This window comes from Globicephala melas, chromosome 17 (genome assembly GCF_963455315.2).
Source record: "Globicephala melas chromosome 17, mGloMel1.2, whole genome shotgun sequence".
Taxonomy (NCBI): domain Eukaryota; kingdom Metazoa; phylum Chordata; class Mammalia; order Artiodactyla; family Delphinidae; genus Globicephala; species Globicephala melas.
The window spans coordinates 42,747,247-42,766,276 of NC_083330.1; the positions used below are offsets into that span (position 1 = coordinate 42,747,247).

The 19,030-nt window shown below is 38.9% G+C and overlaps 1 protein-coding gene across 1 annotated transcript in view; it reads left to right on the forward strand.

Moving 5' to 3' along the window:
- Positions 1 to 19,030, forward strand: part of VPS13B (vacuolar protein sorting 13 homolog B) — a 798,623-nt gene that overhangs the window by 81,524 nt on the left and 698,069 nt on the right. Inside the window, exon 13 of the mRNA XM_060287492.2 lies at positions 11,841 to 12,032. Coding sequence (XP_060143475.1) covers positions 11,841 to 12,032 — 192 coding nt within the window. The remainder of the gene's footprint in view (positions 1 to 11,840; positions 12,033 to 19,030) is intronic.

Below are 19,030 nucleotides of genomic sequence, written 5' to 3' on the forward strand. Positions count from 1 at the left end.
TATATCCTCAAGTCCATTCTCTAGTAGGTCTGTGTCTTTATTCCCATCTTTCCACTAGGTTCTTCATGACAGTTTTTTTCTTAGATTCCATATATATGTGTTAGCATACAGTATTTGTCTTTCTCTTTCTGACTTACTTCACTCTGTATGACACACTCTAGGTACATTCACCTCACTACAAATAACTCAATTTCGTTTCTTTTTATGACAGAGTAATACTCCATTGTATATATGTGCCACATCTTCTTTATCCATTCATCCGATGATGGACACTTAGGTTGCTTCCATCTCCTGGCTATTGTAAATAGAGCTGCAATGAACATTTTGGTACATGACTCTTTGAATTATGGTTTTCTCAGGGCATATGCCCAGTAGTGGGATTGCTGGGTCATATGGTAGTTCCTATTCATAGTTTTTTAAGGAACCTCCATACTGTTCTCCATAGTGGCTGTACCAATTCACATTCCCACCAGCAGTGCAAGAGTGTTCCCTTTTCTCCACACCCTCTCCAGCATTTATTGTTTCTAGATTTTTTTTTTTTTTTTTTTTGTGGTACGTGGGTCTCTCACTGTTGTGGCCTCTCCTGTTGCGGAACACAGGCTCTGGACGCGCAGGCTCAGCGGCCATGGCTCACGGGCCCAACCGCTCTGCGGCATGTGGGATCTTCCCAGACTGGGGCACGAACCTGTGTCCCCTGCATCAGCAGGTGGACTCTCAACTACTGCGCCACCAGGGAAGCCCATGTTTCTAGATTTTTTGATGATGGCCACTCTGACCGGTGTGAGATGATATCTCATTGTAGTTTTTTTTTTTTTTTGCGGTACGTGGGCCTCTCCCGTTGCGGAGCACAGTCTACGGACGCGCAGGCCCAGTGGCCGTGGCTCACGGGCCCAACCACTCTGTGGCATGCGGGATCCTCCCAGACCGGGGCACAAACCCATGTCCCCTGCATCGGCAGGCGGACTCCCAACCACTGCGCCACCAAGGAAGCCCTCATTGTAGTTTTGATTTGCATTTCTCTAATGATTAATGATGTTGAGCATTCTTTCATGTGTTTGTTGGCAATCTGTATATCTTCTTTGGAGAAATGTCTATTTAGGTCTTCTGCCCATTTTTGGATTGGACTGTTTGTTTTTTTGTTATTGAACTGCATGAGCTGCTTGTAAATTTTGGAGATTAATCCTTTGTCAGTTGCTTCATTTGCAAATATTTTCTCCCATTCTGAGGGTTGTCTTTTGGTCTTGTTTATGGTTTCCTTTGCTGTGCAAAAGCTTTGAAGTTTCATTAGGTCCCATTTGTTTATTTTTGTTTTTATTTCCATTTCTCTAGGAGGTGGGTCAAAAAGGATCTTGCTGTGATTTATGTCATAGAGTGTTCTGCCTTTGTTTTCCTCTAAGAGTTTGATAGTTTCTGGCCTTACATTTGGGTCTTTAATCCATTTTGAGCTTATTTTTGTGTATGGTGTTAGGGAGTGTTCTAATCTCATACTTTTACATGTACCTGTCCAGTTTTGCCAGCACCACTTATTGAAGAGGATGTCCTTTCTCCACTGTACATTCCTGCCTCCTTTATCAAAGATAAGGTGACCATATGTGCGTGGGTTTATCTCTGGGCTTTCTATCCTGTTCCATTGATATATCTTTCTGTTTTTGTGCCGGTACCATACTGTCTTGATTACTGTAGCTTTGTAGTATAGTCTGAAGTCAGGGAGCCTGATTCTTCCAGCTCCGTTTTTCGTTCTTAAGATTGCTTTGGCTATTCGGGGTCTTCTGTGTTTCCATACAAATTGTGAAGTTTTTTGTTTTAGTTCTGTGAAAAATGCCAGTGGTAGTTTGATAGGAATTGCATTGAATCTGTAGATTGCTTTGGGTAGTAGAGTCATTTTCACAATGTTGATTCTTCCAATCCAAGAACATGGTATATCTCTCCATCTATTTGTATCATCTTTAATTTCTTTCATCAGTGACTTATAGTTTTCTGCATACAGGTCTTTTGTCTCCTTAGGTAGGTTTATTCCTAGATGTTTTATTCTTTCTGTTGCAATGGTAAATGGGAGAGTTTTCTTAATTTCACTTTCAGATTTTTCATCATTAGTGTATAGGAGTGCCAGAGATTTCTGTGAATTAATTTTGTATCCTGCTACTTTACCAGATTCATTGATTAGCTCTAGTAGTTTTCTGGTAGCATCTTTAGGATTCTCTATGTATAGTATAATGTCATCTGCAAACAGTGACAGCTTTACTACTTCTTTTCCGATTTGGATTCCTTTTATTTCCTTTTCTTCTCTGACTGCTGTGGCTAAAACTTCCAAAACTATGTTGAATAAGAGTGGTGAGAGTGGGCAACCTTGTCTTGTTCCTGATCTTAGTGGAAATGCTTTCAGTTTGAGGACGATGTTGGCTGTGGGTTTGTCATATATGGCCTTTATTATGTTGAGGAAAGTTTCCTCTATGCCTACTTTCTGCAGGGTTTTTATCATAAATGGGTGTTGAATTTTGTCAAAAGCTTTCTCTGCATCTATTGAGATGATCATATGGTTTTTCTCCTTCAATTTGTTAATATGGTGTATCACGTTGATTGATTTGCGTATATTGAAGCATCCTTGCGTTCCTGGAATAAACCCCACTTGATCATGGTGTATGATCCTTTTAATGTGCTGTTGGATTCTGTTTGCTAGTATTTTGTTGAGGATTTTTGCATCTATGTTCATCAGTGATATTGGCCTGTAGTTTTCTTTCTTTGTGACATCCTTGTCTGGTTTTGGTATCAGGGTGATGGTGGCCTCATAGAATGAGTTTGGGAGTGTTCCTCCCTCTGCTATATTTTGGAAGGGTTTGAGAAGGATAGGTGTTAGCTCTTCTCTACATGTTTGATAGAATTCGCCTGTGAAGCCATCTGGTCCTGGGCTTTTGTTTGTTGGAAGATTTTTAATCACAGTTTCAATTTCATTGCTTGTGATTGGTCTTTTCATATTTTCTATTTCTTCCTGATTCAGTCTTGACAGGTTGTGCATTTCTAAGAATGTGTCCATTTCTTCCAGGTTGTCCATTTTATTGGCATAGAGTTGCTTGTAGTAATCTCTCATGATCTTTTGTATTTCTGCAGTGTCAGTTGTTACTTCTCCTTTTTCATTTCTAATTCTATTGATTTGAGTCTTCTCCCTTTTTTTCTTAATGAGTCTGGCTAATGGTTTATTAATTTTGTTTATCTTCTCAAAGAACCAGCTTTTAGTTTTATTGATCTTTGCTATCGTTTCCTTCATTTCTTTTTCATTTATCTCTGATCTGATATTTATGATTTCATTCCTTCTGCTAACTTGGGGGTGTTTTTGTTCTTCTTTCTCTAATTGATTTAGGTGCAAGGTTAGGTTGTTTATTCAAGATGTTTCCTGTTTCTTAAGGTAGGATTTATTGCTATAAACTTCCCTCTTAGAAGTGCTTTTGCTGCATCCCATAGGTTTTGGGTCATCGTGTCTGCATTGTCATTTGTTTCTAGCTATTTTTTGATTTCCTCTTTGATTTCTTCAGTGATCACTTCGTTATTAAGTAGTGTATTGTTTAGGCTCCATGTGCTTGTATTTTTTACAGATCTTTTCCTGTAATTGATACCTAGTCTCATAGCATTGTGGTCGGAAAAGATACTTGATACGATTTCAGTTATCTTAAGTTTACCAAGGCTTGATTTGTGACCCAAGATATGATCTATCCTGGAGAATGTTCCATGAGCACTTGAGAAAAATGTGTATTCTGTTGTTTTTGGGTGGAATGTCCTATAAATATCAATTAAGTCCATCTTCTTTAATGTGTCATTTGAAGCTTGTGTTTCCTTATTTATTTTCATTTTGTATGAACTGTCCATTCGTGAAACTGGGGTGTTAAAGTCCCCTACTATGAATGTGTTACTGTTGATTTTCCCCTTTTATGGCTGTTAGTATTTGCCTTATGTATTGAGGTGCTCCTATGTTGGGTGCATAAATATTTACAATTGTTATATCTTCTTCTTGGATCGATCCCTTGATCATTATGTAGTGTCTTTCTTTGTCTCTTCTAATAGTCTTTGTTTTAAAGTCTATTTTGTCTGATACGAGAAATGTTACTCCAGTTCTCTTTTCGTTGCATTTACATGGAATATCTTTTTCCATCCCCTCACTTTCAGTCTGTATGTGTCCCTAGGTCTGAAGTGGGTCTCTTGTCGACAGCATATATATGGGTGTTGTTTTTGTATCCATTCAGCCAGTCTGTGTCTTTTGGTGGGGGCATTTAATCCATTTACATTTAAGGTAAGTATCAATATGTATGTTCCTATTCCCGTTTTCTTAATTGTTTTGGGTTTGTTATTGTAGGTCTTTTCCTTATCTTGTGTTTCCTGCCTAGAGAAGTTCCTTTAGCAGTTGTTGTAGAGCTGGTTTGGTGGTGCTGAACTCTCTCAGCTTTTGCTTGTCTGTAAAGGTTTTAATTTCTCTGTCAAATCTGAATGAGATCCTTGCTGGGTAGAGTAATCTTGGTTGCAGGTTTTTCTCCTTCATGACTTTAAATATGTCCTGCCAGTCCCTTCTGGCTTGCGGAGTTTCTGCTGAAAGATCAGCTGTTAACCTTATGGGGATTCCCTTGTGTGTTATTTGTTGTTTTTCCCTTGCTGCTTTTAATATGTCTTCTTTGTATTTAATTTTTGACAGTTTGATTAATATGTGTTGGCATGTTTCTCCTTGGATATATCCTGTATGGGACTCTCTGTGCTTCCTGGATTTGGTTAACTATTTCCTTTCCAATATTAGGGAAGTTTTCAACTATAATCTCTTCAAATATTTTCTCAGTCCCTTTCTTTTTCTTTTCTTCTTCTGGGACCCGTATAATTCGAATGTTGGTGGGTTTATTGTTGTCCCAGAGGTCTCTGAGACTCTCCTCGGTTCTTTTCATTCTTTATTCTGCTCTGCAGTAGTTATTCCTACTATTTTATCTTCCAGGTCACTTATCCGTTCTTCTGCCTCAGTTATTCTGCTATTGATCCCATCTACAGTATTTTTCATTTCATTTGTTGTGTTGGTTATCATTGCTTGTTTCCTCTTTAGTTCTTCTAGGTCCTTGTTAAATGTTTCTTGCATTTTGTCTATTCTATTTCCAAGATTTTGGATCATCTTTACTATCGTTATTCTGAATTCTTTTTCAGGTGGACTGCCAATTTCCTCTTTATTTGTTAGGTCTGATGGATTTTCATCTTGCTCCTTCATCTGTTGTGTGTTTTTGTTTCTTCTCATTTTGCTTATGTTACTGTGTTTGGGGTCTCCTTTTAGCAGGCCGCAGGTTCGTAGTTCCCGTTGTTTTTGGTGTCTGTCCCCAGTCGCTAAAGTTGGTTCAGTGGGTTGTGTAGGCTTCCTGGTAGTGGGGACTAGTGCCTGTGTTCTGGTGGATGAGGCTGGATTTTGTCTCTCTGATAGGCAGGTCCACGTCTGGTGGTGTGTTTTGGGGTGTCTGTGGCCTTATGATTTTAGGCAGCCTCTTTGCTAATGGGTGGGATTGTGTTCCTGTCTTGCTAGTTGTTTGGCATAAGGTGTCCAGCACTGTAGCTTGCTGGTCGTTGAGTGAAGCTGGGTGCTGGTGTTGAGATGGAAATCTCTGGGAGATTTTCGCCATTTGAATATTATGTGGAGGTGGGAGGTCTCTTGTGGACCAGTGTCATGAAGTTGGCTCTCCCACCTCAGAGGCATAGCACTGACTCCTGGCTGCAGCACCAAGAGCCTTTCAACCACACGGCTCAGAATAAGAGGGAGAAAAAGTAGAAAGAAAGAAAGAGGATAAAGTAAAATAAAATAAAGTTAGATAAAATAAAATAAAGTTATTAAAATAAAAAATAATAAGAAAAATTTTTTTAAAAGTAAAAAACAAAACAAAACAAAAAAACGGACGGACAGAACCCTAGGACAAATGGTGAAAGCAAAGCTATACAGACAAAATCTCACACAGAAGCATACTCATATACACTCACAAAAAGAGGAAAAGGGGAAAAAATAATATTTCTTGCTCCCAAAGTCCACCTCCTCAATTTGGGATGATTCGTTGTCTATTCAGGTATTCCAGAATTTCAGGGTACATCAAATTGATTGTGGAGATTTAATCTGCTGGTCCTGAGGCCGCTGGGAGAGATTGCCCTTTCTCTTGTTTGTTCACACAGCTCCAGGGGTTCAGCTTTGGATTTGGCCCCGCCTCTGCGTGTAGGTTGCCGGAGGGCGTCTGTTCTTCGCTCAGACAGGACTGGGTTAAAGGAGCCGCTGTTTCGGGGGCTCTGGCTCACTCAGGCCACGGGGAGGGAGGGCCATGGAGTGCAGGGCGAAGCCTGCGGCGGCAGAGGCCGGCGTGATGTTGCACCAGCCTGAGGCAGTCTGTGCGTTCTCCTGGGGAAGTTGTCCCTGGATCCTGGGACCCTGGCTGTGGCCGGCTGCACGGGCTCCTGGGAGGGGAGGTGTGGATAATGCCCTGTGCTCGCACACAGGCTTCTTGGTGGCGGCAGCAGCAGCCTTAGCGTCTCATACCCATCTCTGGAGTCTGCGCTGTTATCCGTGGCTTGCGCCGGTCTCCGGAGCTCCTTTAAGTAGCGCTTTTAATCCCCTCTCCTTGCGCACCAAGAAACAAAGAGGGAAGAAAAAGTGTTTTGACTCTTTGGCAGGTCCAGACTTTTCCTCGGACTCCCTCCCGGCTAGCCGTGGTGCACTACCCCCTTCAGGCTGTGTTCACGCCGCCAGCCCCAGTCTTCTCCCTGCGCTCCGACCGAAGCCCAAGCCTCAGCTCCCAGTCCCGCCCGCCGTGGTGGGTGAGCAGACAAGCCTCTTGGGCTGGTGAGTGCTGGTCGGCACCGATCCTCTGTGCGGGCATCTCTCGTCTTTGCCCTCCGCATCCCTGTGGCTGCACTCTCCTCCGTGGCTCCGAAGCTTCCCCCTCTGCCACCCGCAGTCTCCGCTCATGAAGGGGTTTCTAGTGTGTGGAAACCTTGCCTCCTTCACAGCTCCCTCCCACCGGTGCAGGTCCCGTCCCTATTCTTTTGTCTCTGTTTTTTCTTTTGCCCTACCCAGGTACGTGGGGAGTTTCTTGCCTTTTGGGAGGTCTGAGGTCTTCTGCCAGCGTTCAGTGGGTGTTCTGTAGGAGTTGTTCCATGTGTAGATGTATGTCTGATGTATCTGTGGGGAGGAAGGTGATCTCTGCATCTTAGTCTTCCGCCATCTTCCCCCTCAACTCACAAAAGATGTGTTGTGAGGTACCCGTGGACATTGGTAGAGATGCTCAGGAGTCAATTATATGTATTAGGTTTCCTCCACTACAGCATTCGTATGAAACCTTTGGTAATCTGAAATGGTGTAAAGTGAAGAAGCTGTTACCTTAGGACAGATCTTGTTAACTGATGTGCAAAATAAATTGAGAAAAGCGCGTATGCTCAAAGACACAGTTCAAAGCTGTGGTGGCTTGATATTGAGATTCTGAGTATAGTTCCTGGGGAAGGAGTTTGCTGGTGCCACTCTAGACGCTAGTGGTGTGCGCTGCCTCTGTAATGTTTCACTGCAAAACAAGTGGTGAATGCTGTTTTCACCTTTTTGTTGTAAAAGTGAATATTCTCTTCACATTTATTTTGGTTAGGGAAACAGATGTTTTGTAAAAGTGAAATGGCCTAAAGCTAACTTTTGAAAAGCAAGGAATACCTGCATATGAAAGTACAATTCAGAAGTCTGTGTTCTAAGGACTTTGCAAATTTTTATTGTGTTGTAGTTGCCGAATGTAAGCTGGTAGGTTTCCTCTTGTTTAGTATGATGTCTTACACATGAGCTGTGAATTTGGTATTTTGTGAGGTGGAGTACAAAGTAGTCTGCCTATCAGGTAAAGGAAACCTCTCACTGAAAATTTTATTTGTATATATTTGTTTCTGAAGTTTTTAAAAGATTGAAACATGATTTATATTTGCTAGGGTGCTTATATATTTTCTGCCTTAGAAGCTGGTAGTTTTCTACTTTTTGAATTTTTCACATATTCCATTCCTGTGAATATTGTGCATTTTTGTATAGATATCTTAGTCTTTAACTTTTTTTAACCAAAATGTTAGATCATAACATACAAACAGAAAAGTTCTATACATTTACGTACAGAATAGCAAAGAAATAGAAACACCTGTGTATTCCTCACACAAGCCAAGAAACAGGACAGTGTCAACATTGCTGGTCTCCTGTGTGTTCCTTTTCCATCACAGTCTTTTCCCTCCCTCATTGGAAGAAACTGCTCTTCTTAGGCTTGTGGTAATCATTTTCTTGCTTTTGGTTTACTGCTTACACAGATACTTTCTCAGCTGTGCAAGCAGATAATTTTTTTGAGTAAATAATAAGATTCCACAGTTAATTTAACTTGTGAATGTCACATGTTCATTAAAAATGTGTTCATTCATTCACCCAGTAATCTGTTTGCTTGTTCTTTGCCTGCTTTTTGGTAGCTGCTTTTATATGTGTGTTTCTCATTGTGAATCTATATTCACTGATAATATAGTGATGGTGATAATGGCTAATATTTATTGAATGGTTTTAAATGTAAGGCACTCTTCTGAGTGTTTTACATGTAGCAGCTAACTTAATCTTCATAATAACCCTATAAGTCAATAACAATATCCTCATTTTCCATATGACGAAACAGCCAGTCCTATACAGGTTTTGTAACTTGGCCAAGATCACACACCTATTATGTGGAATTTGAACCCAGCTAGTTTAAACTCTACAACTTGCATTGATAACTACCGTGTTCAGATTTTCTTCTTTCTTGGGTTACTTGAAACAAGAAATTTGTGGAATTTTCAGTATTTATAAACCTAAGAAAAATATTTTGAATTCTTAAAAGAGGTTAATTTTGAATTCTTCCAAGAAATATTTTATTTAAAATTCTTGGTTTGTTGTGATGACATTTATTTGTTTCTGTAGTCCAAGTTATCAAAAAGTGCCCTAAATTTTATCTTAGGTATCTAAATGCATATTAAACTAATAATTTTACAAAGTTTGTAGTGGATTCTGAAATTTGGAAAGCAGATTTGATTGGTGTGCTTTAAGTAAGTTCATGATAGTATTGACTTAATGTAAAAAACTAGTAAATGCAGTGAGAAAAAGAGCTTGTATTATTTATTTTTGTTGTGATAAATGATGTCGTAGTACTTTACTCACATTATAAAATGACATATAAATAAAAATTCGGTTAGTAAGTTTCTTGTGCTGCTGCTTGATATTAATAAGCATTCTGATAATTCATTTTTGTTTTGCTACTTGAAAGCACTCACTGTTTTAGAAACTAAATTATTTCTTATTAATATAACTTTAAATATTATTGTTGTAACTTTTAGTCTTTTTTATTTAAGAAGTTATTGCAAATGTTTTTATGGATCTAAAGTAGATAGCTGAAAACAACAGGAATATTTTAGAGACATAGAGATAAAATTGAAACTAGTTATTGGATTGAGGAAAAGGATGAGAGACAGGCATCATGGTTCATTACCCTTTTGAATCCAGATGTCTTGGGAGAGTGTTGGTGTTAATTTAGGGGAATGTTGGAGTAGAAGCATTTGTGTTTCCTAAATTATTCTATTTAAGGATTAATTTTCTAGTTCCTGGGTTAGTGCTACTTTTTTTCTTTAAAGGATGGGTTTTATACAGAGACTCAGACTCATAAGGTATAAGTTAAATACAAGCAAACTTTAATGAGAACCATTGGGGAAAGAAAGTAGGTGAATTTCTAGTAAAAGAAGACATGTAGGCATATATAGTTCTCACGAATGAAAGTAGAGTTCCTTGTGCACTGGCACAGATGGTTGGTGGAGTTGTTTTTGTAGCTTGCAGATTCCTCTTCACATAGGGAGAAGAATCATTTTCTATTAATAGGTATAAAGGTATGGGCAGATGTAGGCAGTACAGGTTCTTTTACCTCTGGCTCTCCTGGAGAGACTGGCAAGTCCTTCATTTTAATTAGGCTAACTTGATATTGTCTTGACTCTTAATAAGAATAGGCAAACATTCAGGGGTCTGGAGTGACCAAACTTATTGAGGGTGAGCACAAGTAAATACCTTGCTGAAAAGATGTAGCTAAAAGCCAGTCACAGTTTTACATTTTAGATAAGCTACTGGCATATTCAAGTTGCATTATCTGAAAAAAAGAATAGAAGCCTCTAGACTTCTATTGTTTTAGAGACAATCTGATGTCTAAAAGAAGGGTCTTCTTGTAAATTGACATTTTTTAAAGAAGCCTAATAGCCTCTATAGGACTCAAAGCAGGATATTTTCCTTGTCTTTGAATATTTTGATTTGCAACCAGAGTCCTTCTGGTTATCTTCAAGCTACCTCATCCTAACGGGTAACTCTAGAAATGTCTGGTTTAGCTATGGAAAGTAGCATTTTTTTATGTTAATGGTATGTTATTTATACCTAATTTATAATGTGACTCTTATTTATGTATATCATAAAATATGTTTAAGATTAACTTTGTATGTTTTATTTGTGACGTTTAAGTCTGTGTGTAGTCATCTTGTTAAGAATATATGAGGACTTCCCTGGTGGCGCAGTGGTTAAGAATCTGCCTGCCAATGCAGGGGACACAGGTTCGAGCCCTGGTCTGGGAAGATCCCACATGCCACAGAGCAACTAAGCCCATGCGCCACAACTGAGCCTGTGCTCTAGAGCCCGCGAGCCACAACTGCTGAGCCTGCGTGCCAGAACTACTGAAGGCTGTGCGCCTAGAACCCATATTCCACAACAAGAGAATCAACCGCAATGAGAAGCCCGCGCACTGCAACGAGGAGTAGCCCCCGCTCACTGCAACTAGAGAAAGCCTGCGTGCAGCACAGAAGACCCAACGCAGCCAAAAATAAATAAATAAATTAAAAAAATTTTTTTAAAAAAGAATATATGAATAATAACTTTAATTATTTTTTTCGTCTCTGCTACTGTGACTAGAGATTGAACTGGACTCCTTTGTTTGAAATGAAGGATATGTATTTTTGAAAAAGTTACTAAAAGGTGTAGATACAGAATTTTTGTTTAACTGGGCCTTCCTAGATTCTAAAGGTAGTAAATGCTGGAAAGGTTTACTTCCCTATTTTTTTTTGAATAAACATAAGACTTAAGTAAAATTTATTGTATGTTATCACTTAAAATGGTGAATTTGTATATTAAAATCAAATCTCAAAGGTGTGGACAGGTTAGATAAGGAGAAATACCTGTAGGTAGTGCTAAGATTTTCTTTAGAAGACATCCTTCGTTCCTCGTGGACATATGGGCAGATAAGGGATTGGGGAAATTGGATTCCACCCTGTGGAGCATGGTCATAATGATTTTATTCTGGAAAAAGTTCAAAGCGAGTAATACCTATTGTTTACTTCCATGGTCATTAGAAAACTCTCGAGGCACCTTTGAACATGTAGCTTTAAGCAATCAATTTTTCCGTGTAACTTCAAAGATAAAATAGTAAAATGCAACTTCTTCGAGAGTCTGCTTTCCCAGTCAACCTAATAGTATTGTGTATAGAATTATTAGGTATAGGCCAATTAGGTTTTAGAGAATAATATTTAAGAATGACCATTTCAATTTATAGCACATCTTATAACATTAAATAGATAACAGGAATCAATTGTTTTTCAAATCAACTGTTTTTTGTTGATAATACCTTCTCATCTACATAAAGAAAAATACAGATCAGCAGGGTTCTGTGTATCCAGTTGATGTAGAATTGGTTTTAAGGCATTAAGCTCTAAGCTAAAAAGATAAGAGAAATATTAAAATATATATTTGGTATATCTGATTGATGCTTACCTATTAATATAATTTTGGCTTCTTGTAGGTTCTGCAAATCAACAAGACTTTTCTTCAGGGAAAAGTGAAGATTTGGGAACACTTCAGGAAAAGTCTACCAAAAGCCTTGTTATAGGTCCTCTTGATTTTCGCTTGGATAGCAGTGCAGTACATAGAATTTTAAAAATGATTGTTTGTGCCTTGGAACATGAATACGAACCATATAGTAGACTAAAACCAGGTTTGTTTTTGGCTTAATTTTGAATCTCTTGCCAGTTGATCTGAATGACTGTATAATCCAATTTGTTGTATTTTGCTAACTTAACGTTTTTAGTATGTTTTGCCTATCTGATTTTCATATATTTACTTGTTAATTTAAAGAGTAAACTTACATGTGGAAGTTATAGGAGAGGTTGGTATTCCAAGACTATTTGCATAAGTATGTGCTTTTTTTGCCAGCATTTGTCAGTATTTTATTTTATTTTATTTTTTTAACATCTTTATTGGAGTATAATTGCTTTACAATGGTGTGTTAGTTTCTGCTTTATAACAAAGTGAATCAGATATACATATACATATGTTCCCATATCTCTTCCCTTTAGTGTTTCCCTCCCTCCCACCCTCCCTATCCCACCACTCCAGGTGGTCACAAAGCACTGAGCTGATCTCCCTGTGCTATGCGGCTGCTTCCCACTAGCTACCTACCTTACGTTTGGTAGTGTATATATGTCCATGCCTCTCTCTTGCTTTGTCACACCTTACCCTTCCCCCTCCCCATATCCTCAAGTCCATTCTCTAGTAGGTCTAGTAGGACACAGTCTTTATTCCTGTCTCACCCCTAGGTTCTTCATGACAGTTTTTTTTTTCTTAAATTCCATATATATGTGTTAGCATACGGTATTTGTCTCTCTCCTTCTGACTTATTTCACTCTGTATGACAGACTCTAGGTCTGTCCACCTCATTACAAATAGCTCAATTTCGTTTCTTTTTATGGCTGAGTAATATTCCATTGTATATATGTGCCACATCTTCTTTATCCATTCATCCGATGATGGACACTTAGGTTGTTTCCATCTCTGGGCTATTGAAAATAGAGCTGCAATGAACATTTTGGTACATGACTGTTTTTGAATTATGGTTTTCTCAGGGTATATGCCCAGCAGTGAGATTGCTGGGTCATATGGTAGTTCTATTTGTAGTTTTTTAAGGAACCTCCATACTGTTCTCCAGAGTGGCTGTATCAATTTACATTCCAACCAACAGTGCAAGAGGGTTCCCTTTTCTCCACACCCTCTCCAGCATTTATTGTTTCTAGATTTTTTGATGATGGCCATTCTGACTGGTGTGAGATGATATCTCATTGTAGTTTTGATTTGCATTTCTCTAATGATTAGTGATGTTGAGCATTCTTTCATGTGTTTGTTGGCAGTCTGTATATCTTCTTTGGAGAAATGTCTGTTTAGGTCTTCTGCCCATTTTTGAGATAGGGTTGTTTGTTTTTTTGTTATTAAGCTGCATGAGCTGTTTATAAATTTGGGAGATTAATCCTTTGTCAGTTGCTTCATTTTCAAATATTTTCTCCCATTCTGAGGGTTGTCTTTTGGTCTTGTTTATGGTTTCCTTTGCTGTGCAAAAGCTTTGAAGTTTCTTTAGGTCCCATTTGTTTATTTTTGTTTTTATTTCCATTTCTCTAGGAGGTGGGTCAAAAAGGATCTTGCTGTGATTTATGTCATAGAGTGTCCTGCCTATGTTTTCCTCTAAGAGTTTGATAGTTTCTGGCCTTACATTTAGGTCTTTAATCCATTTTGAGCTTATTTTTGTGTATGGTGTTAAGGAGTGATCTAATCTCATACTTTTACATGTATCTGTCCAGTTTTCCCAGCACCACTTATTGAAGAGGCTGTCCTTTCTCCACTGTACATTCCTGCCTCCTTTATCAAAGATAAGGTGACCATATGTGCGTAGGTTTATCTCCGGGCTTTCTACCCTGTTCCATTGATCTATCTTTCTGTTTTTGTGCCAATACCATACTGTCTTGATTACTGTAGCTTTGTAGTACAGTCTGAAGTCAGGGAGCCTGATTCCTCCAGCTCCGTTTTTTGTTCTCAAGATTGCTTTAGCTATTCGGGGTCTTTTGTGTTTCCATATAAATTGTGAAGTTTTTTGTTCTACTTCTGTGAAAAATGCCAGTGGTAGTTTGATAGGGATTGCATTGAATCTGTAGATTGCTTTGGGTAGTAGAGTCATTTTCACAATGTTGATTCTTCCAATCCAAGAACATGGTATATCTCTCCATCTATTTGTATCATCTTTAATTTCTTTCATCAGTGTCTTGTAATTTTTTGCATACAGGTCTTTTGTCTCCTTGGGTAGGTTTATTCCTAGATATTTTATTCTTTTTGTTGCAATGGTAAATGGGAGAATTTTCTTGATTTCAGATTTTTCATCATTAGTGTATAGGAGTGCCAGAGATTTCTGTGAATTAATTTTGTATCCTGCTACTTTACCAGATTCATTGATTAGCTCTAGTAGTTTTCTGGTAGCATCTTTAGGATTCTCTATGTATAGTATAATGTCATCTGCAAACAGTGACAGCTTTACTACTTCTTTTCCGATTTGGATTCCTTTTATTTCCTTTTCTTCTCTGACTGCTGTGGCTAAAACTTCCAAAACTATGTTGAATAAGAGTGGTGAGAGTGGGCAACCTTGTCTTGTTCCTGATCTTAGTGGAAATGCTTTCAGTTTGAGGACGATGTTGGCTGTGGGTTTGTCATATATGGCCTTTATTATGTTGAGGAAAGTTTCCTCTATGCCTACTTTCTGCAGGGTTTTTATCATAAATGGGTGTTGAATTTTGTCAAAAGCTTTCTCTGCATCTATTGAGATGATCATATGGTTTTTCTCCTTCAGTTTGTTAATATGGTGTATCACGTTGATTGATTTGCGTATATTGAAGCATCCTTGCGTTCCTGGAATAAACCCCACTTGATCATGGTGTATGATCCTTTTAATGTGCTGTTGGATTCTGTTTGCTAGTATTTTGTTGAGGATTTTTGCATCTATGTTCATCAGTGATATTGGCCTGTAGTTTTCTTTCTTTGTGACGTCCTTGTCTGGTTTTGGTATCAGGGTGATGGTGGCCTCATAGAATGAGTTTGGGAGTGTTCCTCCCTCTGCTATATTTTGGAAGGGTTTGAGAAGGATAGGTGTTAGCTCTTCTCTACATGTTTGATAGAATTCGCCTGTGAAGCCATCTGGTCCTGGGCTTTTGTTTGTTGGAAGATTTTTAATCACAGTTTCAATTTCATTGCTTGTGATTGGTCTTTTCATATTTTCTATTTCTTCCTGATTCAGTCTTGACAGGTTGTGCATTTCTAAGAATGTGTCCATTTCTTCCAGGTTGTCCATTTTATTGGCATAGAGTTGCTTGTAGTAATCTCTCATGATCTTTTGTATTTCTGCAGTGTCAGTTTTTACTTCTTTTTCATTTCTAATTCTATTGATTTGAGTCTTCTCCGTTTCTTTCTTAATGAGTCTGGCTAATGTTTTATTAATTTTGTTTATCTTCTCAAAGAACCAGCTTTTAGTTTTATTGATCTTTGCTATTTTTTCCTTCATTTCTTTTTCATTTATTTCTGATCTGATATTTATGATTTCTTTCCTTCTGCTAACTTGGGGGTGTTTTTGTTCTTCTTTCTCTAATTGATTTAGGTGCAAGGTTAGGTTGTTTATTCAAGATGTTTCCTGTTTCTTAAGGTAGGATTTTATTGCTATAAACTTCCCTCTTAGAATTGCTTTTGCTGCATCCGATAGGTTTTGGGTCATCGTGTCTGCATTGTCATTTGTTTCTAGCTATTTTTTGATTTCCTCTTTGATTTCTTCAGTGATCACTTCGTTATTAAGTAGTGTATTGTTTAGGCTCCATGTGCTTGTATTTTTTACAGATGTTTTCCAGTAATTGATACCTAGTCTCATAGCATTGTGTTCAGTAACGATACTTGATACAATTTCAGTTTTCTTAAGTTTACCAAGGCTTGATTTGTGACCCAAGCTATGATCTATCCTGGAGAATGTTCCATGAGCACTTGAGAAAAATGTGTATTCTGTTGTTTTTGGATGGAATGTCCTATAAATATCAGTTAAGTCCATCTTGTTTAATGTATCATTTAAAGCTTGTGTTTCCTTATTTATTTTCGTTTTGGATAATGTGTCCATTGGTGAAACTGGGGTGTTAAAGTCCCCTACTATGAATGTGTTACTGTCGATTTTCCCTTTTACGGCTGTTAGAATTTGCCTTATGTATTGAGGTGCTCCTATGTTGGGTGCATAAATATTTACAATTGTTATATCTTCTTCTTGGATCGATCCCTTGATCATTATGTAGTGTCCTTCTTTGTCTCTTCCAATAGTCTTTATTTTAAAGTCTATTTTGTCTGATATGAGAATTGCTACTCCAGCTTTCTTTTGGTTTCCATTTGCATGAAATATCTTTTTCCATCGGCTTACTTTCAGTCTGTATGTGTCTCTATGTCTGAAGCGGGTCTCTTGTAGACAGCAAATATATGGGTCTTGTTTTTGTATCTACTCAGCCAATCTGTGTCTTCTGGTGGAAGCATTTATTCCATTTACATTTAAGGTAATTATCGATATGTATGTTCCTATTCCCATTTTCTTGATTGTTTTGGGTTCGTTATTGTAGGTCTTTTCCTTCTCTTGTGTTTCTTGCCTAGAGAAGTTCCTTTAGCAGTTGTTGTAGAGCTGGTTTGGTGGTGCTGAACTCTCTCAGCTTTTGCTTGTCTGTAAAGGTTTTAATTTCTCTGTCAAATCTGAATGAGATCCTTGCTGGGTAGAGTAATCTTGGTTGCAGGTTTTTCTCCTTCATGACTTTAAATATGTCCTGCCAGTCCCTTCTGGCTTGCAGAGTTTCTGCTGAAAGATCAGCTGTTAACCTTATGGGGATTCCCTTGTGTGTATTTGTTGTTTTTCCCTTGCTGCTTTTAATATGTCTTCTTTGTATTTAATTTTTGACAGTTTGATTAATAAGTGTCTTGGCGTATTTCTCCTTGGATTTATCCTGTATGGGACCCTCTGTGCTTCCTGGACTTGATTAACTATTTCCTTTCCCATATTAGGGAAGTTCTCAACTATAATCTCTTCAAATATTTTCTCAGTCCCTTTCTTTTTCCCTTCTTCTTATGGAACCCCTATAATTCGAATGTCGGTGCGTTTAATGTTGCCCCAGAGGTCTCTGAGACTGTCCTCAGTTCTTTTCATTCTTTTTTCTTTATTCTGCTCTGCAGTAGTTATTTCCACTATTTTATCTTCCAGGTCACTTATCTGTTCTTCTGCCTCTGTTATTCTGCTATTGATCCCATCTACAGTATTTTTCATTTCATTTATTGTGTTGGTTATCATTGCTTGTTTCCTCTTTAGTTCTTTTAGGTCCTTGTTAAACGTTTCTTGCATGTTCTCTATTCTATTTCCATGATTTTGGATCATCTGTACTATCATTATTCTGAATTCTTTTTCAGGTAGACTGCCTATTTCCTCTTCATTTTTTAGGTCTGGTGGGTTTTTATCTTGCTCCTTCATCTGCTGTGTGTTTTTCTGTTTCTGTTGTCTCATTTTGCTTATCTTACTGTGTTTGGGGTCTCCTTTTTGCAGGCTGCAGGTTCGTAGTTCCCGTTGTTTTTGGTTTCTCTCCCCAGTCGCTAAGGTTGGTTCAGTGGGCTCTGTAGGCTTCCTGATGGAGGGGACTAGAGCCTGTGTTCCGGTGGATGAGGCTGGATTTTGTCTTTCTGGTGGGCAGGTCCACGTCTGGTGGTGTGTTTTGGGGTGTCTGTGGCCTTATTATGATTTTAGGCAGCCTCTTTGCTAATGGGTGGGATTGTGTTCCTGTCTTGCTAGTTGTTTGGCATAGGGTGTCCAGCACTGTAGCTTGCTGGTCGTTGAGTGAAGCTGGGTGCTGGTGTTGAGATGGAAATCTCTGGGAGATTTTCGCCATTTGAATATTATGTGGAGGTGGGAGGTCTCTTGTGGACCAGTGTTGTGAAGTTGGCTCTCCCACCTCAGAGGCATAGCACTGACTCCTGGCTGCAGCACCAAGAGCCTTTCATCCACACGGCTGAGAAGAAAAGGGAGAAAAAGTAGAAAGAAAGAATTAGTAGAAGTAGAAAGAAAGCAAGCAAGAAGGAAAGAAAGAAAGAAAGAAAGAAAGAAGGAAGGGATGGAGGGAGGGAGGGACGGAGGAAGGAAGGAAGGAGGGAAGGAAGCAAAAAAAGAAAGAAAGAAGATAAAGTAAAATAAGATAAAATATAGTAAAGTTATTAAAATAAAAAAATAATTATTAAGAGAAAAGAAAAAACGGACGGATAGAACCCTTGGACAATGGTGGAAGCCAAGCTATACACACAAAATCTCAGACAGAAGCATACACATACACATACACACTCACAAAAAGAGGAAAAGGGGAAAAAATCATAAATCTTGCTCTCAAAGTTCACCTCCTCAATTTGGGATGATTCATTGTCTAAAGGAGGGAAGGAAGGAAAGAAAGATTGAAAATTAAGATAAAATAAAGTTATTAAAATAAAAAGTAATTATTAAGAAAAAAATTAAAAAAGAAAAGAAAAAAAATCGGATGGATAGAACCCTTGGACAAATGGTGGAAGCAAAGCTATACAGACAAAATCTCACACAGAAGCATACTCATACTCACTCACAAAAAGAGGAAAAGGGGAAAAAATCATAAATCTTGCTCTCAAAGTCCACTTCCTCAATTTGGTATGATTCGTGTCTATTCAGGTATCCCACAGATGCAGATACATGAAGTTGATTGTGGAGCTTTAATCTGCTGCTTCTGAGGCTGTTGGGGGAGATTTCCCTTTCTCCTCTTTGTTGTCACAGCTCCCAGGGACTCAGCTTTGGATTTGGCTCTACCTCTGCGTGTAGGTCGCCGGAGGGCGTCTGTTTTTCACTCAGATAGGACGGGGTTAAAGGAGCCGCTGATTCGGGGGCTCTGGCTCACTCAGGCCGGGGGGAGGGAGGAGTGCGGGGCGGGCCTGTGGCGGCAGAGGCCGGCGTGACGTTGCACCAGCCTGAGGCGCGCCGTGCGTTCTCCCAGGGTAGTTGTCCCTGGATCACGGGACCCTGGGAGTGGCGGGCTGCACAGGCTCCCGGGAGGGGATGTGTGGATAGTGACCTGTGCTCGCACACAGGCTTCTTGGTGGTGGCAGCAG